The 27,908-nt window shown below is 40.4% G+C and overlaps 1 protein-coding gene across 1 annotated transcript; it reads right to left on the bottom strand.

Annotated features, from left to right (window-relative positions):
* Positions 1-33: 33 nt before the first annotated feature.
* POGLUT1 (protein O-glucosyltransferase 1) lies at positions 34-26,985 on the bottom strand. The gene is made up of 11 exons (XM_028110678.2): positions 26,841-26,985; positions 26,028-26,118; positions 24,768-24,911; positions 17,658-17,793; positions 15,367-15,488; positions 9,954-10,013; positions 8,273-8,372; positions 6,436-6,494; positions 5,252-5,419; positions 2,989-3,045; positions 34-2,336 (listed from the first exon to the last, which is right to left on the bottom strand). Exons 1-11 carry the CDS (start codon positions 26,923-26,925, stop codon positions 2,180-2,182), a joined length of 1,179 nt encoding a protein of 392 aa, XP_027966479.1. The 5' UTR covers positions 26,926-26,985; the 3' UTR covers positions 34-2,179.
* Positions 26,986-27,908: the final 923 nt, after the last annotated feature.

The following is a 27,908-nucleotide window of genomic DNA, read 5'->3' as shown; positions in this document are numbered from 1 at the left end:
GTGTTAACAACAAACAACAACAACCTTCAAAAGTTATGGGGATAAAAATTATTTCCAAAAACATACATTTTTCATATTGTTACACACCATCCTCATACCGCCTACACTGAGGTAAACAGATAAGTATAAAATCTGAATAACATTTCCTGAATTTAAATACAAAGATGACCTTATTGACTATTCAAAGAGCAGATAAGAATCTGCATTGATCCCACTTTTACAGTCTTGTCCAGTCCCCCTTAGGAGCCAATGGCTATAGTCTATCTATAAAGAGGATCTAGTCAAGTCAACTGCCTCCATCCATCCATCCATCCATCCATCCATCCACCCATCCATTCTTCCAATAATTCTTTGTATCTACTCTATGCGAGGCACTGTACTGGGTAATAGAGACATCAAGATGTGTAAAACATGATTCCCACCCATCAAGAAGCCCATAGAACAGTAGCAGAAACAGTCAAATAACTACAGTGCAATGTGATGTTATATAACAGGCATGAGCAAAGTTTTATGATAGCCCCTAACTGCCCAGAGGAATGAAAGAAAAGATTCAGAGATGAGATGCTTGAGCTGGAACTTGAAGCAAAATGGGAAATTCCCAGGGAAATGCAGTTTCAGCTCCTAATCCAAAGGATAGAAAATTCTGTTTCTAGTTTAGTGACAGGAAAATTAAAACACAGAAAGAGAACATCTACTGGGGCCTCATATTGACAAGGCAAAACTACAGTACAACTCAGAAATCCAGACTGCTTACCGCTAGACTTCTAGCACCTAAAGACATGGTCCCCATTAATTTTTAATACTCAGAAACAAAACATCTTTCAATGTCTGCCTTATTCTACGCAATGATCTTACCAAGGATATTCAACTCCTCTAAAAAGTCCTTAGACTTAAACTTTTGTGGAAGGAAGTTTAAAAAGCCAAATACATTTCTCACTAATGGAATAAAATACCTGATTTTATATGACTGAAACTTACATTTACTAATTTTGAAACCAACTAATACTGAACAGTTCTTAAGCAAAGGAAAAGAGTTGATTTCAATGTGAAAAAGTTGGGCCTAAGGGACGAAGTTGGTTCTGAGTCACCAGACTCTGTGGGTTTTCATCTAAAAAGTTTTCTTCATTTTTGACTGTGCTAGGGAGTGCATCCTGAGAGATTAAATTACTATCCAAATGTGTTTTTCAAAAAGGGAAAAGAGGGGAAAGGAGGTACTCCAACATGGATTTGCACTGAAGTATCTCCAACATAAGTAAGTGCTCAAGTTGGATGGTCTAAACTCCCAGTGTAACATTTCATAGGTGAAGACTCCTTGAGGTCCCTGCACACCTTTGAGGATATGGACTGCTGCCAATTTCAAGAGGAAAAATGTTAAGGGTGTGCAAGGAGTGAGGAAGGACTGCTGTTTTATGCACAGTTCCTTTCAAAAATGAGGACTACTTCCTACATTTATTAAGAGGTTTTTGTCTTTTTTTGTTTTTTAAATAGAGACAATAAAAACAAGTGTGTGAAGGCACAAAAGGGGAACTTGAAATCCAATTGCAATAATTACTCAGGCAATTGGCCCCTTTCTCTGTAGCATTACAGAAACCTCCTGAGTACTAAAAAGCCTATGCTTTTACAAAAGAGAACTGCCCCATCATTGCATGGTACAAACTGCTTCCTTAGACCTTTCAGGAAATGATCCCCAAGTGTTTTTCACAAACCCTATAGGGCTTCCTACAGTAAAATACAGTGACAGAGATCAAACCTAGAATAACTGCAGAACTGCGGTGATGAGCTGTACTAGTTCCAAATGATTAATTTTCTGCTCCAAATAATGGGACAAAGTATCATCCCACAGACACAGTCAGTTTCACGGTGATGGAGATTCATGTATGGATCATCTGAGGCACAAGCTGTGATTGGTCTTAAGAAAATAAAAAGTAGAACTGGGTTAAAAACCCACATCTCATGATTTCTGGTCCTTATTCAGCCAAAGCATTGAGCTGCTTCAGGTCTGTATCATACACATTTTGGATCTTTCTCAGGAGTTGCTCTGGGTGCAGCATGATAAGGAAAACCAGATATTTGGCTTGATAACAGTATTCAAGGTATAGGTGCCGCACTCATGGTAAGCTTCTCACCACAGGATATCTGAGAGCTGCTGCCAGAGAGGACTGTGGTCCGCTGATGATGCCTAGAGTTCAGTTTTCAAAATTTTGGGAATAATCTGATCATAGCCTTTCCTTCTTGTTACATTATAGGATAGGAATTTAGAGTATTCAGTCAACAGGCTCTCCCAGTAACAGGTGACGTCTTCCATCTGCAAGTGGTTCATAATAAACTGGCTTCCCCTAGAGACAAGATTAACAAGAACATTTAAAGCAGAGCATTTAATAATACTAATAGCTTACATGTGACTGCTTACCTTGTGGTAAGCACTGTTCAGAATGCTTATGCTTTATATGAATTAACTCTTGATTCTGAGCCAACCCTATAGCCATCCTAGCCACATACATGCACTTAGCAATAAAACTTAATATATTTTTCTTTAAAAAAAATTTTTTTGACAGAGAGAGACGCAGCGAGAGAGGAAACACAAGCAGGGGGAGTGGGAGAGGGAGAAGCAGGCTCCCTACGGAGCAGGGAGCCCAATGCGGACCTCGATCCCAGGGCCCTGGGACCATGACCTGAGCCGAAGGCAGACGCTTAACAACTGAGCCATCCAGTTGCCCAAAATTTAATATTTTTTTCGTAAAAAACAAACACATAAGCAGTGAATGCTCAGAAATTCTGTACATGTTTAATTACCTCAAAGATTTCAGTCTACTTCTATAAAGGATGGGCCTGGGATATATGTGAATGTGTGTTTTCCTCCTGGACAGCTTTAATTCTGATTATCTCTGTATAGTGAGGATGAAATCCAGATATCACCATGATAACAACATTCATATACCTTTAGCTGGGGCAAAACGGGGATGAAAAGGAAAAATGAACAGAGCTTACCTTTCAGCAATTTCTTGAGCCACATCATCATTTGCTTTTACAAAATGCAACAACTCCCTAAAATTGAAAGAATTATTAGACTCTAAAATACAGACCAAACTAAGAAAGAAAGACCATATATATACTGGCACAAAAATAGACAAATAGATCAATGGAACAGAATAGAGAACCCAGAAATGGACTCACAACTATATAGTCAACTAATCTTCAACAAAGCAGGAAAGAATATCTAATGGAAAAAAAGACAGTCTCTTCAACAAATGGTGTTGGGAAAACTGGACAGCAACATGCAGAAGAATGAAACTGGACCACTTCCTTACACCAGACACAAAAATAAATTCAAAATGGATGAAAGACTTAAATCTGAGACAGGAATCTATCCAAATCCTAGAGGGGAACACAGGCAGTAACCTCTGACCTTGGCTGTAGCAACAGCCATATTATTAGACATGTCACCAGAGGCAAGGGAAACAAAAGCAAAAATGAACTGTTTTGTCTTTATCAAGATAAAAAGCATCTGCACAGCAAAGGAAACCATTAACAAAAATAAAAGGCAGCCTACGGAATGAGAGAAGATATTTGCAAATGACATATCTGATAAAGGGTTAGTATCCAAAATCTATAAAGAACTTACCAAACTCAACACCCAAAAAACAAATAATCAAATTAAGAAATGGGCAGAAGACACGAATAGACACTTTTCCAAAGAAGACATCCAGATGGCTAACAGACACATGCAAAAATGCTCAACATCACTCATCACCAGGGAAATACAAATCAAACCCATGATAAGATGCCACCTCACACCTGTCAGAATGGGTAAAATTAACAACACAAGAAACACTAGGTATTGGTGAAGATGTGGAGAAAGGGGAACCCTCTTGCATTGCTGGTGGGAATGCAAACTGGTGCAACCACTCTGGAGAACAGTCCGGAGGTTCCTCAAAAAGTTAAAAACAGAACTACCCTATATCTTAGCAATTGCACTACTAGATATTTACCCAAAGGATAAAAAAAATACAGATTCAAAGGGGTACATGCACCCTGATGTTTATAGCAGCCTTATCCACAATAGCCAACCTATGGGGACAGCCCAAATGTCCATCAACTGAAGAATGGATAAAGAAGTCGTGGTATATATACACAATGGAATATTATTCAGCCATCATAAAGAATGAAATCTTGCCATTTATAACAATGTGGATGGAGCTAGACTGTATTATGCTAAGTGAAATAAGTCAGTCGGAGAAAGAAAAACACCATATGATCTCACTCATATGTAGAATTTAAAAAGAAAACAGATGAACATATGGGAAGGGGGGAAAGTAAAAAAGGAGAGAGGGAAAACAAACCATAAGGGACTCTTAATGACAGAGAACAAACAGGGTTGATGGAGGGAGGTGGGTGGGGGATGGGCTAGACAGGTGATGGGTATTAAGGAGGGCACTTGCTGTGATGAGCACCGGGTGTTGTATGTAAGTGAGGAATCACCGAATTCTACTCCAGAAACCAATACTGCACTAAATTTTGTTAACTAGTAAAATTTAAATAGATAAAAAAATAAAAATAAAAACAGTTCCTTAAATGTGAAAAGAAAAAAGAAAGAAAGACCATACACTGAGATCTATGGTTAATCTCTAGATAGGTGGATAATGGATTATTTCTTTTTTAAAGCACAGATATTAGAGTCCTCACAAGACCAAAACAACAACAAAAGCCCACACACAGGCTGAAGGCAACCTGTTGTAGATGTGGGACATATGTGAGAAAATAGAGAAATGTTCAATGATACACATCAAATATCAACAATGAAGAAAAATTTCCTTTCTATCTCCTGCTCCTGCCCCCAGAAAAGGGCACTGGGCTTATGTTTCTGGCCCCTTTCCATATCTCTTCTTAGTTTCTATCATGTGAGAAAATCTGCCTCAGCTTCAGTGGGGTCAGTTCTCATGTTGTATCTGAAAGTCCCTTTGACAATATCAATTAGACAACATCTAATATCCTTATCTTTAGTCTTTGAGAGATAAGAGCTTTTCTACTGTGTATTATCTGAATGTTACATTTTAAACTAGCTTTAGAGCACTTTTTCAAATTAAATCTCACTTACAGCCTAGTTGAATAGTGACATTATATATGCAAACCATGTAAGGAGAAAAAGCTGTCAAGGGAAAGAGTCATGAGTAGTAAATGTCTTAAATGGCCGGGGTCTTAGAGGCAGATTGTGGGAATCATTAGGCACTCTGCTTGGGTGAGAGCCACTCACTGGACATTGGAGAGATCTGTTTTGACTGGGATATAGTGAATCCACGGCTTCAGTTGTGGATAGAAGAATTCCAGCCACTCATCACCAACATGGAAAACAAGTGAACCACACAGGAAGAGGTGTTTGAACCGGAAACTTGCAGCTACACCTCGAAAATTAAACAGATACCTGGGAAAGAAAGAGCAAAATATACCTGATACTATATGTCTGCTGCCACAAATATCTTTTTCTTCTTATTCCCTCCTCTCTTTCTCTCCTTTTATGACCCCTCTCCCCTCCCTTTCTATTTTCAGCTTTCCAGGACACATCCACATATCCCTGTGGGATTCCAGGGGCTACTGACTGTTCCAGGGAATGTCAGGGTGAGGCAGGAAGGAGGATTCTTTCTCCAGACAGAGCTAGATAGGGCCACGAGCTGGGTGCTAGACAGAGATACAAGGCTCAGATGGAGACAGTAGCTTATGCTTTCCTATAAGCTTTCCTGGGCCTAATGTCTCTAATGAGTCATGGCTCCCCAAAATCTTGTTTTTCCCATAAGGTACCCCACCAAAGCCTCTGTTGGTCCCTGTTCCCTCTTCTTCTGAAGTTGGGAGAAGAGAACCAGGCATACATAATCAATCTTCAAAGAAATACCCTCTGAAAAAAAGCCATGTTAGAACATTTTCTTTTCAGCATTTCTTATGCACCCCTGTCTCCAACTAGAGTTGCTTCTACCTTATACTTCCCACTGTGCAGTGTAATCAGTATTCACCTCTCTGAATCCCCCTACTTCCTCCTCCTGACCTGGTTTTTCCTGTTCACCTAATCCTTAGTCCTAGCATTGAATTATAATATTTTAGTTACATATACTTTATTCATTTTGAAACATAAACCCTTCTTTACCTGATAAATACTTCATCTAACTTCAGCTCTTGGCTGGATGGGGTGTGGAGAGAGGGAGTCCCACCACTTTGCTTACTAGCAGCAAGGTCTATGGAGGCAGGGACCATTATTGTCTCTGCAATTCCCGCAGAACTCAGGCGAGAGCCTCGTGCACACAGCATGGTCTCGGTAAACAACAACCAAATGAATGAACAGGACTTTCATAAACCCCAGCGGGGCCCTAGTATTGAAGTTCTGCCCCAAAGTGAAGCTATTCTGAATGCAACAGGGAAGCCAAGAGTCAGGAATCCTGGAAGCCTTACTTGTATTTGCAGTGATCCACAAGATGGACATCCTTAGCAGCTGGCTTCCCCAAAGTATCCTTTAAGCGAAAAGGAAGCTGTTAGTATTGAGAGTGGTAGTATTTATTGAAGACCACTGTGCAGCAAGCATTACTGAGCATTCCATAAACATGACCTCATTTCAGTGTCCTGAATAAATCCATTCAGAGATGTTATCTCATTTTATAGATGAAGAAGCCATGACCTTGAAAAGTTGGGAGACTTGTTCAGGGGCATGTGGGCCTAAGGAGAAGAGCAAGGACCTGTCTGATTTTAGAGTTTAAGCTCCCAGGGCCATGTGGATCCTTCTCTGAACTTAGAGGTCCTAACCTACAGCATGTTTCACTCTGTGTAAATTATACATAGAGGATGTTACAGGTGGTGGCTGGTGGGCTTAGAGGTGTAACCCACACACAGATTCTGTTGGGGATGCAAAGTATTTAAAAATAAAAATTCAAACCATTGCCAACATTCACAGGTGGTAAGATATTTCTTACAAAAATCCAGATTTCCAAGTTTTCTTATAAAGAAAAAGGAAGGTCTGGTAAACTCGGCTTCTATTCCCTTGGCAGAAATGACCGGACATTTAGTGCTCTTTCTTGCTCATGCCTGTGGCCCCCAGGGGCATTTCAGTTTGAGACCCCCATCTATATTCCAGCTACCCTGCCAGATGGTAAACGTCTTAATGAGGGAAATAAGTCTGGTTTGCTTTCGTAGCTTCCCACAGTATAGGCTGTGCTGAATGGATACATTTTTCATATTTTTATTTTTCAACAAAGTTTCTTAGACTTTTGCTCCTATTCGATTAAAACTATCAAAATAATACATCTCAGATACGCTTAGTTTTCCCACAAGAAGTCTAAAACTTTTTTTCTTCTCATCCTCATGTGGTATATGGAAATTTCAAAAGAGGATATTTAGGCCTTAAAGTTCTTTGAATATGGCAAGAAGTCACACAGTTAAGAAGACAGAGATGAACCCCAACCTGAAGGAGCCAGTCATTGCTCACTTCACCTTACAGTTCACCTCTCTGAATCCCCCACTTCCTCCTCCCGACCTGGTTTTACCTGTTCACCTAATCCTTAGTCCTGGCATTCAATTATAATATCTCAGTTACATATGTTTTATTCATTTTGAAACATAAATCCTTATTTTCAAACAAATGAAGATGCCTGGACCCCATCCCCAGAGACTCTGATTCATTTGATTCATTTTTTTTAAAGCTCTCTGATTGGATTGTATAGTCAGAGTTAAGAACCACTGGTTTAAACCAGGGGTTGGCAAATTACAGCCCATAGGCCAAATCTGGACCACTGCTTGTTTTTGTATCCCACAAACTAAGAATATTTTAGGTTTCAAATGCTTGAAAAATATCCAAAGAAGAGTATTTATGACATGTGGAAATTACATGAAATTCAAATTTCTGTGCCATAAATAAAGTTTTATTAGGACACAGCCTGGCTCATTCATTTACATATTGTCTGTGACTGCTTTCCCCTGTGATGGCAGCTGAGCAACAACAAGACCATATAATCCACAAAGCCTAAAATATTTACCATTTGGCCCTTTCCATAAAAAGTTGGTGTCCTCTGGTTTAAACCTTCAAAGTGGTAAAAAATACTACTCATAATACGGCCCAGAAAACCAACGTGAGTTTGAAAAAGAGTAATTTACATATATGCTAATACTAGTTTGTGGAACTTTCTCTACATCCATCTACCACTGACAGGAAACTTAATCTGGAATTCTACCCAGGTGGCAATGTTTTTTGAACGCGAACGTGCACTGCTATGGTTCTAGTCAGATGATTGGTGATTACTTTCATAGATTTCCAGGCCTGGTTTTTGGTGTATTCTGCGTCAACAAGTTTTGGATTTTTCCGAGATAGAAGAATGAGAGGGTCTCGTTCTGGACTTGTCCTAGAAAAGAAACATGTGACATAAAACAATGTGTCCCACACCATAATACTGTTCCCAATATCTGAAAGGTAAGCAGTGCAATGACCATACACAGAGACGTATAACTTATTGGTTATTTTCACAGCAGAGGAGGGGCTTACTGGGCCCTGAGGCATACAGGTGTTCCCGGCTGTTCCCTACTCTACCCTGCAGGGATGGGGAATATTGGGCCCTTTTGTGCTTGCATCTAATCTTTAAGATTACGTTTCTCTGGGCACTACAGACATATCCCAAGGAATGAGTTCCCTTTTAGCAGAGTTCATGTAGCCTCTATAATCATTAGTACTCACAGCTCTGTGACTAGGTAATCACCCCTCCCCAAAATAGCTACATGACCTTTGTTGTCTGTGTTCTGTACAGTCCAGCACAATATTTAAATTAAAAAGAAAGCTAAAGGGCTTAAAAACCTGAAGATTATATGTAGAAAAAGTCCAAGTTATGGTTCAAGTAGCAGATGGTCTTGACATTTGAGGGGTCCTAGACTCCCTGTGGCCTGCTCTCTAGAAAAGTGCCCATATCCCCATATAATTTAGAGGAAGTCCTAGAACTCTTCAAGTCCACACACAGGTCCCAAGTTAAGAAGCTGTGATCTCCAGATCTGAGAATCAGAGAAGTTGGTAAGGACCAGTAAGCAGTGGCTGCTGGGCCTGTCTGCATTCTCAAGTTCACGGCCCAAGTAAATAGAAGGTGTGATCTCCGACAAGAACTGACCAGGAAAACGACTAAACCCTTCTCCCTGTTCTGTTCATCTGTACAGCAAATATTCATCATGTATCTGCATGCTAGGTACTGTTCTTGGCACCGGGGATGTAGGTCTGAGCAACATGGAGAGAGAGGGTCCTTGCCCAACATTTCCCTCTCCCTCCTCTTCTTCTTCTTCCCTGCTTCCCTTTCCATTTCCACCAGTCTCAGTCTGTGCTTTCCACCACTATTTGGCAGCCACATGGCCTCATGAAAAAGGCAGTCAGGATATCTGGTAATGGATGCTGCTCTGCCATTAACTAGCAGTGACTAGCAGAGAGCCAGGTCAGAAGCTCCCTGTAGAAAACTATAATCTCTTAGGCAAGAGGACAAGTCAGGTGTTCTCTTCAATATATATTCAATGCCTAACACACTCAAGGCACTCTGTTAATACCTGTTGAATGACTAGATGAATGAATTTTACTTCTTTCAATTTCAGTTCAATTAAGAGTGATTTGGGCAAGGGGCGCCTGGGTGGCTCAGTCAGTTAAGCATCTGACTCTTGATTTCGGCTCAGGTCATGATCTCAGGGTCGTGAGATCAAGCCCTGAGTCAGGCTCCAGGCTGGGCATGAAGCCTTAAGATTCTCTCTCTCTCCTCCCCTGCTCACACGTATGCGCTCTCTTCAAAAAAAAGAGTGATTTGGGCAAATAATTTGAGTTCTTCTCTAGTCTAAAATTCTATGATTCTACATTTACTTCTTAGTTATCCTAGCTTTCTCCTTGAACTACAGTTCTTCACACCCTCAAAATTATTTGTATCTTACAAATATCTTCGTAAATTATCAGAAAATATAGTCACCTTGATCCTCGGAAATATGCTGTAGAATTTTTCTTTTTCCATGGCCACTGTGCTGCTGACCTAAAATTAGATTTCAGTTAGTTTCTATGTTTTTCTCTGAACTATATGAGGATGTGTTTTAACCAGTTCTGAAGATTAGCTCAGAACTTCACATTTTTAAATAACTCTGACCCAGGCTCTCAAAAGAAAAAGCCCTCAATGACATTATATTCCCTTTTGTTGTTACTTCACTTCTTTGGAGGTGCTGGCCAATAATATCTACAATCCATTGCTCCACTAATAAGTTAACAACACTGAAAGAAAAGTTCCCAGGGTACCTACGTGGCTCAGTCAGTTAAGCATCTGACTCTTGATTTCAGCTCGGGTCATGATCTCAGGGTCCTGAGACTGAGCCCCACATCAGGCTCCTCATTCAGCAGGGAGTTGGCTTGAGATTCTCTCTCCCTCTGTCCCTTCCCCTGCTTAGGCACGTGCACATGCACTCTCTCTCTAAATAAATAAATAAAATCTAAAAAAAAAAAAATTCCCAAGTTCTAAATGACATGTGTAGAGCTGTTAAATGCAATACAATGAGGATTTCTTCTCTACTTTAACTAGAGTGCTGCTACTGATAAATTTAATAGGCAAAGAGAACTGCAGAAAATATCAGAAATTGAATTAAAGGTAAGAAAACAAATCACTCCTTGACTTCATTTTTTGGATGCACAGGCAGTATCACCAGAAATTTGTCTGATGTTGCAAAGCATCCTGATGTTCTTGAGACTGTACTAAGTGCTCCGTCAAAGTCCCTGAAACTCAGGTCTCAGTACACATTACCATGACCAGCTTTCCTTGCTGAAACTGCTAGCTCACAGATGCATCATTCTTAACTTCCTTCGTAGGAAACCTGCACAGAAGTTGCACAGTGTCTTCCTCTGAAAAAGGAGGGGAAGGGCTGAACTGGAGTTAATGAGGGATTGGGGGCTGTTTACCATAATGGAGAGACTTAGGATATAAACTTGTTAAGTAGAGATACTTTTAGATACATAAATGTCACATTACTCATTTTCTCTCAGCTGAGAGCATTGCTCATTTTCCTGGCCTATCTTATAGCTCTTTCTTGCTGGACCATCTTTACTGGATTCTCCAATCCAAGGCCAGAACTATCTATCACTGTGCTCCATATGCCCTCCCACCAAAAAAGAAACACCATAACCCTGGGTTATTTTTGTTTTATGAGATTTTTTTTAGTGGAAAAAATGATATATCCTCATTATAGAAAATTCTAATGGAAAAGCATAAAGTAAAAGTAGAAAAAAATCATCTGGAACCTTCCCAATCCCACTTTTAGCAATTTAACGTTTCTGTGAAGAATTTCCTTCCAGTCATTTCTCCGTATCAGTAGTTCTCTGCTGGTGGTGATTTTGCCCCTTTCTCCCAGAAGACATTTGGCCATGACTATAGACATTTTTGAATGTCACTACTGGGGGACTGCTACTGGCATTTAGTGACATTAAGACCAAGGATGCTAAATATCCTGCAATGCCCGGGGAAGCCCCCTACAACAAAGAATGATCCAGCCCGAAATTCAGTACTACCAATATTGAGAAACCTTGCTCTATATAACAGAGATCATATATATATATATACACACACACATACTCATTCTCACAAACTCTTGAAGTGGGTTTTATTATCCTTACTTTATAGTTGAGGTTCTCGAGAGGCTAAGCAGTTTGCCCAGAGTCACACAGCTAATAAGAGCCAGAGTTTGAACCCAGAGTCCCTTTACTTTGCACTCATGCACAATATTCCATTTTACAGCCATGTCATAATTCACTTCATTACTTATTCATGGGCTTTTAAGAAGTTTCCAACTTTCTGCTTTAAGAAACAACACTGTAGTGAACATCTTTGTGTACACATCTTTACATACTTGTCTAATTAACTCTTTGGCATAAATTCTAGAAGTGAAATGGCTGGGTCAAAGACATACACATTTTATATTTTGATATACATTGCCAAACTACCTAACAAAAAAGTATCAATTTACACTGAAATTTTGAGTATAAATGTCCTCAGTCCCTGGGAAAGCTGCATTTAATATACACAGACTTGTACCATCTCTGTTTTCCCTCGCCCTCTTTCTTTCTATCCACCTACCTACCCCTCAAAAGACCTATGTTAGGACTTTTTTTCCCAGGCAAGTGTTAAAAGTGGCACCCTGGTGCTGAGTCAGACCTCTTTTATAACCACCCCGTGACAGTAGAGACAGAAATCTTTAAATCTACAGAAACACTTAATTCTTCTACAGAGTGAAAAGTAAGTCAATGGGGACAAACTCCCAAAAGATTAGAAAAATAGAAAAAGAGTAGGCAGGCATCAATGCAGATAAACAAACAGATTATTAAAGTTTCAAATTAAGAAATGAAATCACATGGCTAGAACTTCTGAATGGAAGGCTCTAAAAAATAAAACTGTAATTCTATGATCATATACTTTTTTTTAAAGATTTTATTTATTTATTTATTTGAGAGAGACAGTGGGGGTGGGGGGAGGGGCAAAGGGAGAGGGAGAAGCAGACTCCCCACTGAGCAGGGAGCCCAACTCAGGGCTTGGTTCTAGGACCCAGAGATCATGACCTGAGCTGAAGGCAGTTGCTTAACTGACTGAGCCATCCAGGTGCCCCATAAATAAATTCAACTGAAGAATAAGAGGGGAAGATACCAAAAGAAAAATATGTTCTTATAAGCTTAGATTTTAAAAGATAATCTATGTCCCTAAAAATTGCTTAGTAGTTTACAAGGTGGGAGGGGCACAGTAACTACACAGTGGAGGAATTGGCAACACCTTGACCAGGTGATCAAAATAAACAGCTCTAAAGAGGCGTGGATGGATGCAAATCACTTAGGTAAGTATTCGGGCCAGGGATGCGTGAGTTGAATCTAATCATGAAAAACAGACAAAACCAAATTGAAGAACATTCTATAAAATGCACAGCCTGCATTCTTCAAAATGTCCATGTTATGAAAGAGAAAGACAGACTAAGGAGCTGTTCCCGATCACAGGAGACTAAACAGACATGACCGCTAAATGCAACACACGAGCCTGGATTGTATCATGTACTGGAGGCAGAATGTGCCATATAGGACATTACTGGCATAATTAAATGTTGTACCAATATTGTTTCCTGAATTTGATCATTGCAGCATGGTTATAAAAGAGAATACCCTTGCTCTTAGGAAATACACACTAACATATTAAGATGTACAGGGTCATAAGGTGTGCAACATACTCTCAAATAGTCTAGAAAAAAAGAAATTGTGCATGTATTACATATGTGGCCTAGAAGTCTATTACAGAAAATAATGAGGTAAATTATTATCCCCACAATGGAATATCATGCAACTGATAAAAATAATGAGGTAGTTTCATATGTACTGACATGGAAAGATTTCTAAGACACACTAACAAGTCAGTGGGAAAGTTGCTGATGTTAGACATACATTTTTATGAGCATGTATAGGTTTCATAATCAGAAAAACAGCTTGTTTTTGAGGATTTAAGAAACAAAGTAGGGGGTGCCTGGGTGGCTCAGTCAGTTGAGCATCCAATTCTTGATTTTGGTTCGAGTCATGATCTCAGGGTTGTGACACTGATCCCCTTGTCAGGCTCCACACTCAGCACAAAACCTGCTTAAGATTCTCTCCCTCTCCTTCTGCTGCTCCCCCCACCCCCTGCCCCCAGCTCACACTCTCTCTCTTCTAAAAACAAAACAAAGTAGATGTATAGCAGGTCAAAAAAGAGCTGTAAAAAGAAGGAAGAATGTGAAAAGAGCATTTGCAATTACCTGAAAAAAAAAAAAGGATTAGATAATTAAGGCCAAGAATAACTTAAAGAAAAACTGGTTAAAGACCTTTTTAGGGGCGCCTGGGTGGCTCAGTTGTTAAATGTCTGCCTTCTGCTCAGGTATTGATCACTGGGTCCTGGGATCGAGCCCCGCATTGGGCTCCCTGCTCAGCGGGAAGCCTGCTTCTCCCTCTCCCTCTGCCCCTGCTTGTGTTCCCTCTCTCACTGTGTCTGTCAAATAAATAAATAAAATCTTAAAAAAAAAAGTTAAGACCTTTTTATTTTTCCCTTTTAAACTTGTGTTCAAAACCAAAAGCTACATAGGAAATGATGGTCTCAATGTCTGGAGAGCATAGGTAAGGTTAACTGGTAGTGTGGACGCCTGGACTTCGGCCTAAATTGGTTCCTGACCTTAACCAAGTCACTCAATTTCTCTGGGCCTTCCTTCCCTCATCCCTGAAATAAAGAATTGAAAAGGACAATTTCCAGTCCTAGTTCAATGAAATATGAGACCGAGGTATCTTAAAAAATAATTTTTGGGGCTCCTGAGTGGCTCAGTCGACTAACCGTCTGACTTTGGCTCAGGTCATGATCTCAGGGTCCTGGGATCAAGGCCCCCTGCATTGAGCTCCGTGCTCAGAGGGGAGGCTGCTTGTCCCGCTCCCTCCCTCTCTGCTCCTCCCCCCAGCTCATGCGCTTGCTCTCTTTCTCTCTCTACTAAATAAAATCTTAAAAAAAAGAATTTTCAAAATAACACCTACTGGATAATAGACTCATTCTTTACCTGGCGGCTCCAACTGCCACTAAGGACTGCAGCCCTACCTGTTTCTCCAGGAAAGGGACATTCTTTTCACCCCCATTGAATCTCCAGCCACATGTGGTACAGGTGACAGATATTTGTGGAAATAAAGTTGAATTAAATTTTTGCTTTCCCATTACCTGAGACCTATAAAGACCATATTTCTAGAAGTATGCTAATTAGGTACCAATGTTGATTGAATCATTAATGTGAAATGTAGCCAGGTAATAAATACCTACAGCTTGGATGACCTGGACAATCTAAATTCTGAAATGATAGCAGATCAGTCAACTGGCGCAGGCACGTCTCCGTTGTGAATCAGGAGGATCCGGAATAAGCTTGTAATTGAGATATCTCTGGGACATTTATGCCCTCCTCATCCCCACCTGGAGGACTTAGCTCTAAATTATAAAGTGCATTTACGTTCCTCCAAGTCATTCTCTATTCTCCACAACATGGTCATTCATTTTTTTCTAATTATAAAAGGAATTCACTCTTATTTGGAGAATCTTAAAAATACAGAAAAATTTAAAGAAGAAAAGAAAGGGCCCCAATAATCCTTTCCACAGAGGCACTGCTGATACTTTAGGGTAGGTTCTTCTGCTCTTTTCTTGTGGATATATAAGTATTTTATACACATACAAAATTGCTTAAGCTGTAAGCAGTTTTTCTTTTGTTTTTAACTTAAAAGTTAGTCATTTTAAAGTAAATAATTATGTATACCCTACTGTTTATTTCAGGAAGACCCACAAAGAAGGACAAAGAAAACCTCTCTAAAGGACCTACCTTACCAGATCTTCTCTGAAGAGGTCCCACCGTCCAAGACCTGTAGGATAAATTGGCCAAACAGCAGGTCCCCCTTCCCAAAATGTCCAAGCAGGATACATGATATCATGGTACTCTGATGTCTTCAACAGAAACAGAAGGGTTGTTCAAAATCAGTCTCAGAACAGAGAGAGAAGAAGCAAACTACTGTCATGCCACAGGATCTGGACAGAGGTCTTGCTCTAGTGTTAACATTGCCACACATCTGTTTTCCCTTGTCTGCAAAGTCTACACTCTAGACATTAAAAGGGAAAAATGACCATGGGTTAAAATTCATGGGCTCATTGAATCCCAGAATTTGAAATCTCATTAAAAGTCAACTTTTCCAGTTACCCAAAGTTCTGTTTTTCTAGAGGACATTATTACACTGTTAGGGTTTTTAGTTTAAGGAACTCTCTCATCTTTTAACTGCTATTACACTTATAGTATATACTGTCTTACCAGTTCCAGATTATTTCCTAAATGGGTCTTTTGAGAGCAAGAATCACAGTGCAATGGTTAAGAGCGTGGGCTCTTGAAACAGATCATCTGAGTTTGAATGCTGATTCTACTTCTTTACAACTCCAGACAAGTTACTTAATTTTTCTATGCCTCAGTTTCCTTATCTTTATGATGCAAGAAATAATAATACCAATAATGTTATCTATCTAATGGGTTGGTTTTGAATATTAAATGAGTTAGTACATGTGAAAAGCTTAGACCAGTGCTTGGTACATGGTAAGTACTCAATAAGTGTTAATTAGTATTACCTAATACTGTGGTATTGTGGAGCTCACACCAGTTGGTCAGTAAATTCTTGGTTATTTGTTGGTCAGGACCAGAAGTGCTGATGGGCAGGACGGGGGAAAGGGATATCATCCTACATCTTTTGAAAAAAGTTTAAAACCATTTGTTCCAAAAAAAAAAAAAAAGAAAAAAAAAACATTTGTTCCCCTTTTTATGGTTACTTCTATTAAAATTCTGGCCACTGACAGACCTCTAACTCTTTGGTTTCTTCACTGGAATTACACATGCAATATGCTGTTCACCTTTTCTCAAATCCTTCTAAAAAATGGTACGTGATTCATCAAGCAGCTCAGGCATAACAGCTGCTCAAGAGAAGCTGAACAATTCCTATAAAGATGAAAGACTAAAATCCCTCTCTAGGGACTAGGAGTCACTGGTTTTAAAAAAGAAAGAAAAGAAAAGTAAAGATGAAAAGAAAGTATACTGATGGTCATACTTTACCATCCACCAAAACAACAAATAAATAACAAACATAAAGTCCTTACTGACGTACATGGGAGCCTCTATCTGTTCTTCTGGGAGGGTTTTAGGATAAACAGCGAGACCAAGCACTTTTGATAAATGAGGCTAAACCATGGGAAACACAACACCAATGTGGCCTCAGCCCACTTGCAACACAGGAAATAAGTCTAGAGAGAAAGTAAACTGTGATAAAGAAAAAGTATGGATATAAGGTCCCTCTTTGGAGAAACCAAATCAGAGATGGTGTTCCTTTTCTCAAAGTCCATAGGGTTTTCCTAAATCCACTCTTCCCCCATAGAATCTTCTATCTATTCTCTTCAAGGCCTCCCCCTAAATGTGTTCATGCCTAATCTCTAGGGAACTAAGGCCCATCCCTGCCAATAAATATTTGCAAGAACCTGAGCACTGAGAAGATATTAACTGTCCCAAGTTCTCCAAGTCCACAGGTGTGAGCTAGTACTCCTATTCCTCCATAACTAGACCCAAAGATCACTCTCTCACATATCCCTCTTGGATATCCCAGGCCTATCCCCTCAACACACTGTTTAGGCACAAACTGTGTGGAGTTATCTACCACCTTCAGTTTCACTGTTAGCTATGCTGAGCCCCTACGATAGACTGACAGATAGGACAGATAGGACTATATATATAGGAGCTCAACAAATATTTTTTGAACGAAGGTGTTTCCTAACTCCAAGCCCATGAGCTATCTTGAGCCACTTTATCCCATGCTCCGTAGGATCTCTGAACCTTGCCTTCAGTGGCTCTTCAGGCCTCCATCATTCCCTACCCTTCATCCCTAGCCCTATAGACACTTTCACATTACCCATCTCCTCAGTCTTATTGCTCAGCCACTGTGAAGCTAAGAGGGACACAGACCAATTCCTGGAATCCAGGTCTCATCCTCACCATTACCCATCAGACTCTGTCACAGGACAATCATCTCCTACTCATACTCTAGAGGACCACCCTCCATCTCCCCATACAGTTCTTCCCACACTTACCTTACTGAAGGAGAAGACTGGAATGGCCGGCTCCATCCACTTAGGAACCTGAGGATAATCTCGTACATTGATCACCATTTCCATGTCTGGAAGCCGCCCGATAACTTCCAAAATGAAGTGTTCAACACCACTACACCTGCCAACCAGAAATACCACAAATTCACCAGACTAGTGTCTGCCATAGGACAAAACAGGGTCCCATTCCCACTTTGAAAGCCAGTGTTCAGATCATCAGCCTACTGCAAAGTTTCCTGAAAGCAATGATTCTAAAAAGACTTTTCTATTCTTTTATATCGTGCAGGTTATCTTTCCTAGCTAACCTCCTCCAGCTTGCAATACTTAATGAAATTTTCCAACTAGGTCATAAGTTTGGAGGATGTATTATTGCTACTCCTACCACCTCTTCTCTATCTATTCCTAGTTTTTTTTCTTAATTTCCCCTTTTGTTTAACTAGTAAACAAGATACAAATTTTGATAAGAACTGGAGAAAGCTAATTTTCTAATTGTGTCCCTTGGGCTTTGCTTCTCACAAAGATTTTTTTTCTTTCCACCAAAATTAAGTCTCATAATTTAGGAAGAAAGATAGGAAAACTTTTATTGCCTTCAACTTGAGTACAGAACACTATCAAAATCAGTTTTGCAAGTCAGAAAAGGAGTGTTATGTACACAATTATGTTTATACTATACTGGGGTCTATTAAGTATTCAGTGATAGTATTATGTCTAAAAAAACAACGTGTATATCTTTTTTTTTAAAAGGTTTTATTTATTTATTTGACAGAGAGAGACACAGCGAGAGAGGAAACACAAGCAGGGGAAGTGGGAGAGGGAGAAGCAGGCTTCCCGCTGAGCAGGGAGCCCGATGCGGGGCTCGATCCCAGGACCCTGGGATCATGATCTGAGCCGAAGGCAGATGCTTAACAACTGAGCCACCCAGGCGCCCCAACAACATGTATACCTTAATTAAAGACACTTTATTGCTAAAAAATGCTAACAAGGGGTGCCTGGGTGGCTCAGTCGTTAAGTGTCTGCCTTCCGCTCAGGTCATGATCTCAGGGTCCTGGGATGGAGCCCCGCATTGGGCTCCCTGCTCAGCGCAAAGCCTGCTTCTCCCTCTCCCACTCCCCCTGCTTGTGTTCCCTCTCTCGCTGTCTCTCTCTCTGTCAAATGAATAAAATAAAATCTTAAATAAATAAATAAATAAAAATGCTAACAATCATCTGAGCTTTCAGTGAGCTGTAATCACTGATCACAGATCACCATAACAAATATAGTAATAATACTAAAATTTGAAATATTGAACGAATCACCAAAATGTGATACAGAGACATGAAGTAAACAAATGCTGTTAGAAAAATGGCACCAATAGACTTGTTTGACGCAGGGTTGCCACAAACCTTCACTTTGTAAAAAAAAAGAAAAAATGCAGTATCTGCCAGATGCAATAAAAGTGAGGCAACAACAGAACAAGGTATGCCTGTATAGCTTTCTGATTAGCCTCTCCAGGTATCCTCAGAGGACTTCTGGAAAGAGAGGATACACTGACAGCTTAGCTCTTCTGCCCCATTCTTTGAGGTCCTGACCAGCACTAGCCTGGGGGCAGCATTCCAGGGTTCAACCAAAGTTTTCCAGCAGCATAGAAATGACTGATTTAAAATACTGACTTATATATGGGGAGGTTACTGCAAAAAATATCAGTGATTCATAAACAAAAGAAAAGATGCTCAACCATATTAAAGAAATGTCCCAAAAGCCAAACTTGTAAAAAGAGAGAAAAAATGGTGGTTGCCAGAGGGGGGAGAGGATAGATGGTGCTTAAAGGTACAAACTTACAAGTAGTAAATAAGCCCTAGAGATCTCATGCACAGTATAGTGAACAAAATACCTAGTAATAATTTTTTTAAATTTTTTATTGTTATGTTAATCACCATACATTACATCATTAGTTTGTGATGTAGTGTTCCATGATTCATTGTTTGTGCATAACACCCAGTGCTCCACGCAGAACGTGCCCTCTTGAATACCCATCACCAGGCTAACCCATCCCCCCACCCTCCTCCCCTCTAGAACCCTCAGTTTGTTTTTCAGAGTCCATCGTCTCTCATGGTTCGTCTCCCCCTCCGACTTACTCCCCTTCATTCTTCCCCTCCTGCTATCTTCTTCTTTTTCTTTTTTCTTAACATATGTTGCATTATTTGTTTCAGAGGTACAGATCTGTGATTCAACAGTCTTGCACAATTCACAGTGCTCACCATAGCACATACCCTCCCCAATGTCTATCACCCAGGCACCCCATCCCTCCCACCCCCCACCACTCCAGCAACCCTCAGTTTGTTTGCTGAGATTAAGAATTCCTCATATCAGTGAGGTCATATGATACATGTCTTTCTCTGATTGACTTATTTCACTCAGCATAACACCCTCCAGTTCCATCCACGTCGTTGCAAATGGCAAGATCTCATTCCTTTTGATGGCTGCATAATATTCCATTGTGTATATATACCACATCTTCTTTATCCATTCATCTGTCGATGGAGATCTTGGCTCTTTCCACAGTTTGGCTATCGTGGACATTGCTGCTATAAACATTGGGGTGCACGTACCCCTTTGGATCCCTACATTTGTATCTTTGGGGTAAATACCCAGTAGTGCAATTGCTGGATCATATGGTAGCTCTATTTTCACCTAGTAATAAATTTAACCAATGAGGTAGAGGACCTGTTCTGAAAACTGTACTTGATGGAAGAAATTTAAGATGATACAAATAAATGGAAAGACATACCATACTCATGGATTGGCAGAATTAATACTGATAAAATGTCCATGCTCCTGAAAGCAATCTATACATTCAATGCTTCTATCAAAACACCAATTGCATTTTCCACAGAACTAGCACAAATAATCCTAAAATTTGTATGGAACCACAAACGACTCTGGATGGCCAGAGCAATCTTGAGAAAGAAGAACATAGCTGGAGGTATCATAATTCCAGGTTTTGAACTATACTACAAAGCAATAATAATCAAAATAGTATGGCATTGACACAAAAATGGACACATAGATCACTAGAACAGAATAGAGAGTCCAGAAATAAACCCACAATTGTATGGTTAATTAATCTATGATAGAGGAGGCAAGAGTATACAATGGAGAAAAAATACCTTCTTCAATAAATGGTGTTGGGAAACCTGGACAGCTACGTGCAAAAGAATGAAACTGGACCACTTTCTTATACCATATACAAAAACAAACTCAAATGCATTAAAGACCTAAGTACAAGGCTTGAAACCATAAAACTCCTAAAAGAAAACAGGCAGTAAACTCTTGGATGTTAGTCTTAGCAATATCTTTTTAGAACTGTCTCTTCAGGCAAGGGCAACAAAAGCAAAAATAAACAATTGCGACTACATCAAACTAAAAAGCTTTTGTACAGTGAAGGAAACAACAAAACAAAAAGACAACATACTAAATGGAAGAAGATATTTGCAAATGATATATCTGGTAAAGGGTAAATAAAGAACTAATATAATTCAATACCAAAAAACAATCCAATGAAAAAATGGGCAGAGGACATGAATAAACATATTCCAAAGAAGATGTACAGATGGCCAACAGACACGTGAAAAAATATTCAGCATCACTAATCATCAGGGAAATGCAAATCAAAACCATAATGAGACATCATCACCTCACACCAGTCAGAATGGCTATTATGAAAAAGACAAGAAATAACAAATGTTGGCAAGGATGTGAAGAGAAGAGAACCCTCGTGCACTATTGCTGGGAATGCAAATTGGTGCAGCCACTGTGGAAAACAGTATGGAGGTGCCTCAAAAAAATTAAAAATAGAAATACCTTATGATTTGGTAATTCTGCTTTTAGGGGGTATTTATCCAAAGAAAACAAAAATACTAATTTGAAAAGATATATATACCCCTATGTTTACTGCAGCATTATTTACAATAGTCCACATATGGAAACAACCTAAGTGCCCATCAATAGATAAATGGATAAAGATGTGTGTGTGTATATATATATATATATATATATATAAAATATACCATACAGATATTATTATTAGATAATATAATAGAATATTAATCAGCCGTAAGAAAGAATGAGATCTCGGCATTTGTGACAACATGGATGGACCCAGAGGGTATTATGCTAAGTGAAATAAGTCAGACAGAGAAAGACAAATACCATGCACCAAAAAGACTTAATAAATAAATAAATCCATATGATTTCACTTATATGTGGAACCTATAAGTGAGAACCTATAAACCTATAAACAAACGAATAAACAAAACGCAGAAACAGACCCATAAATACAGAGAACAAACTGACGGCTGCCAAAGCGAAAGGGGGTGAGAGGATGGGGCAAAATGGATGAAGGAGAATGAGAGATACGGGCTTCCAATTATGGAATGAATAAGTCATGACGATAAAAAGGACAGCATAGGGAATACAGTCAATGGTACTATAATAGTGTTGTACGGTTAAAGACAGTAACTACACTTGTGGTGAGCACAGCAAAGTATACAGAGTTGTCCAGAATTACTATGTTGTACACCTGAAACTAAGTTTAACGTTGTGTGTCACGACGCTTCAATAAAAAGAAGTCATAGGGAATATACTCAATAATGCTATAATCACTTTGTATGGTGATAGGTGCTAACTACACGTATCAGGGTGAGCATTTTGTAATGCATATACATGCTGAATCACTATGTTGTACACTTGAAACTAATATAATACTGTATATTAACTATACTTCAATTAAGAATAAATTAATTTTAGGGTGCCTGGGTGGCTCAGTCGGTTAAGCGACTGCCTTCGGCTCAGGTCATGATCCTGGAGTCCCGGGATCGAGTCCCACATTGGGCTCCCTGCTCAGCAGGGAGTCTGCTTCTCCTTCTGACCCTCTTCCCTCTCGTGTTCTCTATCTCTCATTCTCTCTCTCTCAAATAAATAAATAAAATCTTTAAAAAAAAAAAAAGAATAAATTAATTTTAAAAAGATAATGAACATCAAGAAACTTACCAAGTTGTATACTTTAAGTGTGCGCAGTTTATGTCAGCCATACCTCACTAAAGTTATTATTTTAAAAATACCATTATTCTCCATCTTTGAAATGACATGTCTCCAGTCATTTAATTAGATGGTGCTCTGGTTCCTCAGCAAAATCTCTCAGCTCATTCTTTAACTGCTGAATTTACATTTTACTTTGTTCAGAATAAAATTTTCTAAATGCCATACAGGCTTCTCCCACTGGATGAATTAAAAGTATCTAGACCTAGAAAGATACTGTTTTGGCTAGATGGGAATCTGAGATATTATTCAACTGTATCCATTTCATTAAGGACACTGGTTCTGAATATTTCATTTTGTTTCTTTTTTGCTCAACTCTGTTTCCTTAGTTGTGTACGTAGTTGAGATAGGGAACTTTCCATGCATTAGAGATATAGACTATTTTATTGTCAATGAAAGGTCCTGTGCTTCCTTAAGAACATTTCTAAGAGCTCATGATTCTGACCAAAATGTTATGAGGTCTGGAATGAGAGGTATGTGCCTTTCAGAAACTTTGAAAGTATTTAATTTCATCTGGAAATTGTTTGGCTAACTATTAAACATTAGGTAAACTATCAAAGTCTAACAATGTCTATACTCCTATTTTCTTTTTCATTTGTAGAAATTAGAAATTCCTCTACACTCATAATCTATAAAGTTTCTATTAGTATCCCAAATAATGAAACAAATGTCTGTTTAAAATACCTCAATAGGGGCACCTAGGTGGCTCAGTTGGTTAAGCGTCTGCCTTTGGCTCAGGTCATGATCTCAGGGTCCTGGGATCAAGCCCCTCGACAGGACTCCCTGCTCAGCAGGAAGTCTGCTTCTCCCTCTCCCTCTGCCCCTCCCCACACTCATGCTCACGTGCTCTCTCATTCTCAAATAAATAAAATCTTAAAAAATAAAAATAAAATACCTCAATAATTTTGCTCACTACCACCTTATTTGCCCCGACACTTGATAACAAAAATGTAATTGTGATTACTTCAAGGTAGTAGGATATTAAGTGATCTTTATTTTCTTTTTTGTTGTTGTTTTTATGTATTTTTGACAATGAAAATGTACTAACTTGTAATAAAGTTGTTATTAAGAAAAATTCATTATGTCCATATGGATGGATGTTACTTGCAATACTGCTCATTTACTTTAAGATTTTATTTATTTGAGAGAGAGAGAGCACAAGCAGGAGGGGGGGAGAGGGAGAGGAAGAAGCAGACTCCCCACTGAGGGGGGAAGCCTGACCCAGGGCTCGAGGCCAGGACCCTGGGATCATGACCTGAGCTGAAGGCAGTTAACTGACTGAGCCACCCAGGTGTCCCTCAATTACTTTACTTTTAATGACAGAATAGAGATTGTTTAGAAAGAAGATCTTAGGCAGGGGAATACCATGGCCTCTGAATTTTGTACTTCATAATTTTATAAAGATTTGAGTTTAAAAAAAAAAGACCCCTAAAAGGGAAGTTTCTCGTTTGTTGTATAAATATATAATGCTACCTAAACCCAACTTCCAGGCTCAGTCCATGACCCTCCCTAATCACCCCGAGCCCTCAGCCCACTGATATGTTACCTCAACTTTCACATCTGAATTCCTGGCTAGTGTAGCCTGCGTAATCTGCAGCCCCAGTTACTCTTGTCTTTCAGCCACCCTTCTTCAAATATTCAGTATCTAGAACAATACTTGACCCATGATAAACACTCAATGTTTCTCCTCCTTGAGCCCAGCTCACTCCTACCAGGTCTCAATCAGCTTGTGCCCTGCAGCTTCTATATCTGGGGAAAGATGAGGGCAGAGCCATAGCCAGTACAACCAGTGATGTGCCCAAGCCTCAAGAAGAAAGAGGAGACAGACTTTAATATAGGAGAAAGGGGGGCAGGAGTTGGCAAGGAAAATCCCCAGGTAAGAAGAGCTTGTCACTATTTTCTAGCCCCTCTGAAATGTGAGGAGAGATTCACCTGTGGGTCCCTTTAATTAAAAAGAACAGTATCAAGTAAGCCCATATATAAGAAGATCGGAAGATATATCTACCTCATAATTCTTACCTTGAAGGGAACATGCAGTCATTCTCTCGGTATAATCTGTTCTTAATGATCTGATAGTGGGTCCCTAGTTTCCGTCTGACTACCTCCGCCATCATCTTCCTGGAGATGCCTCCTCGGAAAGGAGTCAGATCCTCTTCTATGACCCTGGGAAAGAATGTGAATCGTCAAGGAAAGCAGGTCAAGAAAGTGGTACCATTCCACCTACTTCCTATCTGTGGGTTTAGATTTAGTATTAGAAGACACAGTAAACCAGAGAAAGAATAAAGGGCAGAAATGAGTTTCCCCCAGAAGCACACAGGTAATCTAAACCCAAACGACAAAGCCACAAAGAGGAAAAAGCAAGTCAATTTCTCTTCTTCCTCTCTCCATCTGGATTGCCCCTCCTCTGCTTGATGCACATTCCTGCTTTGATACACAACACCCATGTCCTCCCACTGACCTCCCCTTCTCTGATTCCCACAGAAGGTATGATCTATGCCTTAGAGTCTGACACTGTCTGATGTCCTTGGTCTCAGACTGACTCCCTTGTTCTGGTCTGTCTGGTCCCCACTCACCTCACATATTCTCACAGCCTGACAGCAGTAACCAGAAATTACACTATTTTGTATCCCTTTTAAAGTTCAGTATATAGTTTTCAACAAGTACCAAAAGCATTAGGTGAATTTTTTGAGGAGTCATAGAATAACACAATGAGGAACTAAAGGACCCTGTTATTTAGCTGATGAGGAATCTGAGACCCAGAGAAGTTAAGTGACTTGCCACAGCGATAATTAGTGGGAGTTCTGCAGATCCTAGAACCCACGGCTGCTTTCAAAGTAACCTTTCTACCACACTACCCTCTCAGCCATAATTTGCAACTTTAAAAATAACCAACAAGAAATTATGATTAGGTTCATTTATAAATATGTTCATTCCCCTGACAATATTTACTGAGTACTTACTCAGTAAGCCAGCACCAGGGATGCAACACTGATTAAGACATAGGCCTTGACCTCAAGAAGCTTTCAGTCCAGTGGGGAACACAGATAACTATGTGTAGCTAACTCCAAGGAGTAAGTAGCCTTGCTGAGACCACCTGGGCCTCTCCTATCCTAGTAGATTTTTGTTCCCTAGAAAGAGAAAACCTACTGCAGGAACCTTGTCTTTTATCAAGGCATGCTTGGCACTCTGATCACTGTAACCCAGGTCTCTTGGGGATTTTAGGGGACTTCTTGTGACAAGCACTAAACTCTCAAAGACACATCAAAGAAAAGAACTCACCCATGGTAGCAGCTGCAATTTTGACTTGAACATGGTTCATAATTCTCCAAAGACCTGTTAATTTGGTCAATAAATACTTTCCATTTTGAACCTTCAAGAAGTAAATGAGAGTTAACAAAATACCCTGGGCATTCTCATTTGCTAGCAGCAAGCATGCAGAACCAACAGAAGGCCAAAACTTTTAGACACCCCTTCCCATTCCACTGGTGGAAACGAAATGCCAGGAAGGAGTCATTCTGTAACTCTCCAGCACTCATGTCAAGTCTGCTCTTCTACTCGGGCTGTCAGGTGTCCGAGAAATTGGAAAATGTCCAAGCCTGGCACTCAGAAAGCTATGAATAAACTGGTGACACATATGCTCATCTTTTACTAATCAAAGTGAACCCTATAAAGAGGATCAGTTAAAAGCCACAAACTTTAATTCTCCCTTCATCTCTCTGGCAATTCATTAAGAACCACACACACGCACGCACACGAATTATCCCCCAGTGTGTTTTAGGGAGGAGCAGTGTAACCAAGCGCAGGCGACACCCGCTGTGGGTGAACACAATTCCCTCTCTTCCCCACTATCCCAATCCTGAAAGTCGGATTACTCTCCAGGGTCCTGGGCAGTAAAAGCAGCGCCAGGCAACCAGACGCTCTCACTCTCCGCTCCAAGGCTCCCCCGTGCCCTCTGGCCAGCTTTGCGCTCCAGCGGCCACAGCATCAGCTGGCCGCCCGCCGCACCGGGAAACCAAGGGGGGCGGGAGAGCGCTTGCGGACCGGACCCGACCCGGAGCCCCAGCGGCAGGCTCTGCCCTGCCCGGAGCCCACCTGACTCCTTCTGGCGGCCCGGCACTGGGGGCAGTAATAGCAACAGCAGCCACAGCCGGAGCTGCGGGATCACCCACCGCTCCATCGCCCGCAACCCACTGCGGAGTCCCAGCTGCCGCGCCGGCGGAAGCGCAGCCCCGCACAAAGATGGCCGTGGGCGCCGCACCACGTGGGCGGAGGGCCGCCCCGCACAGAGATGGCCGCGCGCCACTCCGCCTCCCCGCCCCCAAGCGCCGGCAGGCGGCTGAGTTTCTCCGGGAGGGCGGTGCCGGGATGTCAGCCGAGGGTCGGGCCCGCAGAGCGTGGCGAATCTCGCTCGTTGGTGTGGAACCTGACTGTAGAGTTAGCTGCTTCATGTCGCCAGGTGTAGTGAAAGGTTCAAAATGCATCTCTCTGTCTCTCTCTGTCTCAGAAAATTGAAGCCCAGGAGAGAATGAATAAAAGGCATCCCCTGGGAAAATATGTCTGATAATGGTAATTCCTTACACTCTGTAGCATATTTAAAACACCTTAAACTCTGCGGCCAGAAAACTGAAGTTGGAACAACGTAGGCTAGAAGTTGTTTGCACATCAGACTGCTTCTTATTAAACAGTATAGATTTGGTGAGTACCTGAATATATACAGCACTGTAAGAACCCAAGAGGTGTGGGGCGCCTGGGTGGCTCAGTCGGTTAAGGGTCTGCCTTCGGCTCAGGTCATGATCCCAGGGTCCTGGGATCCAGCCCCGCATCTGGCTCCCTGCTCTGTGGGAAGCCTGATTCTCCCTCTCCTACTCCCCCTGCTTGTGTTCCCTCTCTCGCTGTGTTTCTGTCAAATAAATAAATAAAATCTTAAATAAAAACAAAAACCAAGAGGTGGAAAATAATATAGCACAAATCTCTTTATAATAGGATTTTATAACAATTGAGGTGAATTAGACATGGGAAAAACCTGTGGGGTAATATACTGGACAGTATAGGTTTATAGCTACACATAGGTATATATAGTAATCATACAAGTATTTACTCACTGTCTAAAATGTGCAAGGTAACCTCCTAGGCTCTGTGGAAATATATGAAAGTACGAGA

This window comes from Eumetopias jubatus, unplaced genomic scaffold (assembly GCF_037043125.1).
Source record: "Eumetopias jubatus isolate StellerSeaLion01/CBP00866 unplaced genomic scaffold, mEumJub1_p1.0 scaffold_1, whole genome shotgun sequence".
NCBI lineage: Eukaryota > Metazoa > Chordata > Mammalia > Carnivora > Otariidae > Eumetopias > Eumetopias jubatus.
This window is presented reverse-complemented; position numbering and strand designations above follow the sequence as displayed.